At 46.1% G+C, this 7,459-nt stretch overlaps 1 protein-coding gene across 1 annotated transcript in view; it reads left to right on the forward strand.

Annotated features, from left to right (window-relative positions):
• The window catches only part of LOC121678085 (collagen alpha-1(XXIV) chain), an 80,941-nt gene that overhangs the window by 50,072 nt on the left and 23,410 nt on the right, over positions 1-7,459 (forward strand). The window contains exons 21-24 of the mRNA XM_042057289.1: positions 76-129; positions 1,528-1,572; positions 2,122-2,175; positions 3,178-3,222. Of these exons, the coding sequence (XP_041913223.1) occupies positions 76-129; positions 1,528-1,572; positions 2,122-2,175; positions 3,178-3,222 (198 nt within the window). The remainder of the gene's footprint in view (positions 1-75; positions 130-1,527; positions 1,573-2,121; positions 2,176-3,177; positions 3,223-7,459) is intronic.

Here is a 7,459-nt window from a genome sequence, read left to right on the forward strand (position 1 = left end):
GTGGGGCAACAGCTATTCATCAGAGCGCTAACATGAACACTAATCCCTCACCATCTGTGTGTGTGTTTTTTTTAGGGGATGCTTGGATCCAGGGGTCCTCAGGGACCACCGGGGCCAAAAGGAACAGAGGTACAGTATGACATTGTTTCCCTACCTCTCTCCTCCACCTCCGTCTCTGCCCTCGCAGAGCTCACAGGCTTCTCTGAGGGGCCAGTCCCAAGAACACGGCCCTATCGCCTGGCCTCTCAGCGCATAGTCTTCAGCCCCATAGAATGTGTATGTGCATGTGTGTTTAGCCTTTCCATGTGTGTGTGTGTGTGTGTGTGTGTGTGTGTGTGTGTGTAGAAGCTCTGAGGCAGTGTGGCTGGTGTATATACGTCTGCGCTCCACTGAGGGGCATGTTTCACTGCATGAAGTCATTCCTCATTAGCAGCAGCTAGTAAAAACAAAGCCAGGGGTGTGTGTGTGTGTGAGTGTGTGTGTGTGTGTGTGTGTGTGTTTTTTTTCCAGAAGTGGAAAAAGGAGCGGAAGCCTTTGGCAACGGCACACACCGCATACACCTTTCCATTGTGCTCGTGTTACATTGGGCCTGGCAGCCGCGGTAGTGGCGCTGAGCCTCGGGTGCCCAGAGAGAGAGCAGCGAGAGGGGAAGGGAAGAGGGGGAGGGTGAGCCAGAAAGAGCGGTTGCTGGGAGGCATTCCTGTCTGTCTGTTTGAAGTGTCTGTCTCTTAGACTCTACTGGCATGGTGGAGCAACAGTGCCAGCTTTGTGTTTAGATGGCAAAGTCACCGTCTCTGTGCAGAAAGCAGGGCAGACAGGACAGTCGTGGCCGACCACAGACGGGCATGTGTTTGTGAAAATGTCCTGGTTTCTCCATGGGGCTGGAGAGCTGTTGGAGGAGTATCAGTGTATAAATTCCCAGCTTTTCTGTTGCCTTTTGCATTTCCTTGTGAGCAGCAGGTTTGCATGACTCTTCACTCCCAGGCCACTGGCGAGCGGTGTGTGTGTGTGTGTGTGTGTGTGTGTGTGTGTGTGTGTGTGTGTGTGTGTGTGTGTGTGTGTGTGTATGTGTGTGTAGTGTGTAGATGAGGATGTGTTGCTAATCAAACGGCTTGTTTAGCGCTCCTGTGGAGTGATGGGCCTGGAAAGCCCCAGCTGTATTTACTAACGCCACAGATGCTCTCCCTCTCCTCCACCCTCTCTCTTCTCTCTCTCTCTCTCTCTCTCTCTCTGTTCTCTCTCTCATTTTCCATTCTGCCCCTTTTATGTGTTTCTCACTTCATTTTCATTTTTCTTTCATCTTTTCTCTTTTTCTTCACATTTGTCTCCCTTGACTGCCATCCTCCATTCATTTCTGTTCTATATGTCTCATGTTCTGTCTCTCTTCCTCTGCCCCTGCCCATCCTGTCTTTTCATCTGTGAGGACGAGTGGGATGTTAAGGGAGCAGTGCCTTCCTGCCTCACGTACAGTCTAATTAATATGTTTACTGAACTGTTTCTATCCTACTCTGTGTTGCTTGCTTGCAGGGTGATGAAGGCCCTTTGGGCTCACCTGGCAAACCTGGGCCCTTAGTAAGTACCTCCAGACCCCCGGCTGAAGCTTACACACACACACACACACACACACACACACACACATTGAACAAAGAAAAAGGGAAAATCTGTCTGCAAGTTACTGAAAGCCCCTAGGCCTATAGAGGAGAGATGTGTGGGATATATGTGATGTGATATGTGATTGTAGGTTTAGGGGAAGATGTGAGGATATATGTGATGTGATATGTGATTGTAGGTTTAGGGGAAGCTTCAGCTTAGGCTAATTGTAATGTCAAATGCGAGCACCTACCTCTACCAGACTTGCAGGGAGAGTTTAACAGCTCATCTGGTGTGCTGAGAAGTGGTGTAAAAGCAAGCTGCAAATCCTCTAATGTGCTCTGTGTTAACAGGCCATTGAAAGCATTTCTGTTTGTGTCTTTACTTACTTTGCCAAGGAGCATTGAAGTATGGGTAAACTGTGTTTGTGTGTGTGTGTGTGTGTGTGTGTGTGTGTGTGTGTGTGTGTGTGTGTGTGTGTGTGTGTGTGTGTGTGTGTGTGTGTGTGTGTGTTTATTTGCTGCTCCATAGGGAAGACCTGGGCGGAAAGGCTTCATAGGCGAGCCGGGACCTGAGGGACCAAAGGTAAAACTCTTCATTCGTTTGAAATTACACTTCTTTGTGTGTGTGTGTGTGTGTGTGGGCCGGAGAGGGGTGCTTAATTCTGTGAACACATCACACATGCACACACACACTCAAGCACACACACACACACACACACACACACACACACACACACACACACACACACACACACACACACACACATGTGCATGTGCATGTGTGTGTGTGCATGCAAAGAAAACACACACCCATGGACACACAGAAAACACACACACAAACACATACAAAAAAGCACACACAGACTCACACAGAAAGCACACACACACACACACACACAAACACACACGGACACATGGACACACAGACACACAGAAAACACACACACGCACACACACATGCATACACATACACACACACACCCACACACACACACACACACACACACACACACACACACATACACACACAGAACCCAGGCAAAGAGTGCACAGAAATGTGAGCATGTTGGTCCCATATGCACTTTCTCCCTGGGTAGCCTAGCGGTGTGTCATCCATATAATAACAGGGCTAGAATCCAGACTTGTTCTCCACATTCCTTTATTGCCTCTAATTAGCCCTCATACCCACCACACAACTGGTGCCCTCACTGCTAAGACACGAGGAACACACACTTTATTAGACTGAATTACAGCAACTAGGAGTCTTTTAGTTTTGTCTTCACACTTAGACTGTACTTAAGGCCACAAAATAAGGAGGGAAAAATGCATTGTTTGTCTTTGACATAAATATGTCAAATGCCTCATTACAACTTAGCAGGAATTCTTCTTTGGCTGTGATTGGACATAATAGCAGGTTTGTTAATGAAATTAATGTATTGAAGGCACTTGCTGTGGAGTTTTTATTGTTTGTTTGCTTGTTTGTTTGCTGAAATTATGTACCGTGTTTACAGCAGAGTGTGGCTGTGATTTTCACATGTCTGACACAAAACCTATATTTTTCTTGTTTATGGTGTTTTGATTACAGGGAGAGATTGGGGACCCTGGAAACATTGGAAAAAGTGGACCTCCAGTAAGTTTACTCTTGGCTTTCCTTTTTTTCAGACTCTTACTGTAGGGATGGAACTCCCATTTTTTTTTTATATAATCTTTTTAGAGAGAGATTGCGCAAGATAGTTTTGGTTTTCATTAGCTACTTTCGTAGGAGTGTGGGTGTGTGTGTGTGTCTGTCTGTCTGTGTGTGTGTCTGTTTGTCTATCTGTGTGTTGCAGTGTCTACTTGTGTGTATATCTGTGTTTTCATCCATGTGTGTGACTCTATATGTGTGTCTGTGTGTTTGTGTGTATTTGTGGTCTGGCATCAAGCTTGGGGAAAGCATACAACCAGATGACTTAATATCAGTCTCGCTTGATGTCTTGACTGGGCTCTTGACCCAGTTTCAGTTGGACAAGTATTTGGATGATTGCTGCCCTGTCATTAGTCATGAAGCAACTGTTAAACAACTCGAGAGTCAGCATCTACACAGAGCGAGAGAGAGAGAGAGAGAGTGTGTGTAAGAGAGACAGTGAGAGAGAGCGAGAGAAAGAGAGAGAGAGAGCCTTAAGCAGGGGGAGTAATTTCGGTTGTTTTTGCTTACTTGCATGTTCCCATGGTGTTTGTAATAAAAAAAAAAGAAAACAAGATTGTTTGCTTTTCTTGCCTTTGGGAATAGTAGTGTTTTGCCATCAAGTTAGCACATCAGGGTTCTCCCGGAAGTACGGATGCAAGCTTTTGTCGGAATTCTAGATGAAGTGGAAAAATTGCAGGATGTGTTAAAATTCTTTGTTGTAGTATGTAATATTGTGTGATGTGTGCAGGTCTGTGCTTTGTAACAACTTTGTATCCAACACATTTAGCTCACTGTCCTGTGTATTAATTGAGACTTGATACAAATGATTGAAAAAGACTATGAATATGATGTTACCACCCTCTTAGTTATTTCCTTCTCTAGGCCTCTATCATAATATTTGCATACTGCAGATCAACAGGATTCAGTCAGCTTGGCCTCCTGTGACTGTAGCCCGTACAAGCTCACACATGTGAAGAATTAAATTGTTACCACAGCCTGTTGGGCAGAGCAGGGATTGCAGGCCCTTTGGTTTTGCAGGAAGAGCGGAGTGGCATCTGGACCATATGGGGCGGTTTAATGAACGCCATTACGTCACTTTCCAAATAAATAAAGAAAGGACTGTCTGAAAGATGCTGTCAGTGTTCCTTAGATTAGCCATGGGTCACCTCGGATGCCCTCACCCCCCCCCCCCCCCCTTTGGGCGGGATGTGTTGCTGTCAACAAGTCACTTTTCAGAAAGCCTCTTTCAGAGTGGTACCCAAAAAGCCTTTTGATCTCTACTTTTATTGGAGGTTTTCTTTGTTCCCTATCAGTGATTTGACCTGGTGGATATGGTCACGGAGCGCTTTATGTTGGGTGACCCCAGGGTGGCCGTGATGGAAAAGAAACTTAGAGGGGATTTGTGGCCTTGTCGTGTCCAGGGCATCTCAGCTAGCCCAAGCGACCAGATGTATGTGTGCAGTCGTGTGCAGCCAGACTCAATTAAGTGCAGCCTGGCACCAAACGAGCCATCTACTGTATCTCCCAGGACAGAGCTCTTAACTTTTTACAACATGTGAGATTCAATACCCACTCTGCCCAAAGCCCAATCCATTTTACAGGTTTCATGTCATGTGAGAGATCCTTTAGCTCACTCAGCAGTCTCCAACAGATGACTCATACTGGGCAGGATGGGCTCATCAGGAGGGTAAAGGAAAGCAGAAAGATGAAAGAATACACACACACACACACACACACACACACGCACACACACTCATATAGACCCACACCTTTAAGTAGCTGTAATTGTCAGCTCTGTGTCTCCGTCTCTCCTGGCCTTGATGTCTAAATGCAGCTGAGATCCGCTCGTTGGCGAACACTTAAGGTGTTTCGTGAAGAGGCCCTGTCACGAACAACCCTCTCGAATGAGTTTCCTGTATGTCCGGGATACGTGACACCACCTGTCCCACTTGGTGTTCTAATTAAGGGATTTTCTCTGCGTGTTGTGTGAGGGGTGTTGTGTGTGCGGCGGTGCTGGCCCACCGGCAGTCGGGTAACAATGAGGCTGTGTGGAAAGCTAACCGGTGTGTGCTTTAGAATGGATGTGAGTGAGTGCGCTTACAAGACAGCACTTTCTGAATCCCTATAGGACACCAACATGGGTTCTGTGTGTTTGAAATGAGAGGTTTAAAGGCAAAACATTTAAATTTGAAATTAGCATAAACAGACATGCACTGAGTGACTCAGAAGGACATTTGTTAATTTGTAATGATAGTGCTGATTGTTCGCTCTGCTTTTTGGCAGGAGTTAAGCATAGCAGTGGTAATTTGACAGTGACCACCGTGGTTTTTGGTTTAGCTGAGCATTTGCTTTTAATGTCATCATGTTCGCTATATAATAGAGGGTATTACATCACTCATGTCGCATGTCGGACTGAGTCACTGCCCTTCACACTTTTGCGCATGTTGCCATGGCAGAGTTTTCTAGTGGTCGCAGTCGCCATCCACTTTTCCAGGAAGGCTTAGGGGGAGTTTCAGAAACACCACCACCAACACTACCACCACCACCATCACCCCATTCCACAGCCCCAATTAATACTCTTCAGAAGTGTTGTCTAGAAGGGAACCATTTGTCTATCACTGAGTCTGCCTGCTTGTGGTATTTTCTATTTTTAAACCCGACGCAGATGTGCTCTCTGTCAAGCAGATGAGGACAGCCTTCAGAGAAAGCAGGGATTGTAGACAAACGGGAGGGTGGACAATTCACAATAGAAAACGGCAGTGTAGATGACAGTGATGTCCAGAGCTGCATTTGCACAAGAAGGGAACATGATACTCAGATGGTCCCACACAGAGCTGTGCTGCCTCACCCTCGGGGCTTGTCTGTCTGCAGCTCTGGGTGAGCTGGTGCTGGTGGTGGCGAGCCGTGAGCCGGGCATATGTGTTTACCAGTCGTCCTTCCCAGCGTACACAGGGGGCTTCACAAAAGACTCGGTCGCAGCCACAGCTCCGCTCTGCGGTGTCTGGCATTCTGACAAAGCCGCAGCGTTTTTTCCAGACGTCTGATCTGGAAGCAATTACTCCCTTTAGATTTCTCCCTGTATTTACATTATCCACTGTTTTCTTCCTTATCTTACCCTGAGAAGTGCATGTTGAAGGTCTGGGAACCGTTGTTTTGCTCTAATGGTCAAATGCCAGTGTGTTTGGGTCAGAGTGGTGGAGTGGGATGTTCTGCAGAATGTAGGTTAAACATGTTGTAATGCAAAGCTCTGTGCCTCAACAAAGAGTTCTTTCTTACAGCAGTTTTCCGATATGAAGTCAAAATTGGCCGGGGGGATTTATTGCTGACGAATGTGGATCGGCTTCTATATCCCCAGGTTACATATACGCTCTGTCAGGTTTTACAAGGCCAGAGTTTTGAAAAAATACAAAGCTTTCTTTTGCAGTAAATTAATAAGTCCAATATAAAAAAAAGAATAGTTGGAAAGGCCAATGTTGAATGTCGAAAAGTTGAACAAATCAAACCTAAATGAAAATGTCAGGTGAACGTGGTGTGAAATTTTAATGTCAAGAGAGGGACTGAGAGTTAGAGAGAGTGAGGTAGAGAGAGAGAGAAAAAAAGAGAGGGAGAACAAAATTCAAAGAAGGGCACGAAGGGAAATTCATTTGAAGTCCACAGAGGAGAAACACAAGGCAAAGACTGCAGGAAATGAATCCAAGACAGACAGCATGAGAGCTGGATGTTCAAGGAGGAATCACCCCTCTTTACACACATTCATCATTAAGAACTTAATAACAGCCATGTTTTTTGAAAAAGCGCTAAGATTGTCTGGAACGATGAGTCTGGCCCGCCAGGCAACTGCACGGACACGTCCAGAGGTGTTTGGCCTTTGTCTCTTTGATCCGACATGGGTCTGTCCCAGGTGTTACTAATATTAATGTGTGAATGGGCTGCCCATGTGGGCAGAGTTAGTCGTGTGTGTCAACATTGCTTCTGGGGATGGATGACTGGACGATCGGTCAACCCCTCTCACCCGCCAACCGCCACCTGCCCTGGGAGCGTTTGACACAGTTGGAATGACTGGATTGTCTCGTTGCTTTCTTTTTTTAGTCGGGTGACTTTTACAGCATATAGCTACATGTCTAGTACTCCATTTAAGATGCACACGGAAAGCTGTCTTCATAACTCATACGGTCGTTACAGTGTAATCTATGGCTTCCTT

This window comes from Alosa sapidissima, chromosome 12, assembly GCF_018492685.1.
Source record: "Alosa sapidissima isolate fAloSap1 chromosome 12, fAloSap1.pri, whole genome shotgun sequence".
Lineage (NCBI taxonomy): Eukaryota > Metazoa > Chordata > Actinopteri > Clupeiformes > Clupeidae > Alosa > Alosa sapidissima.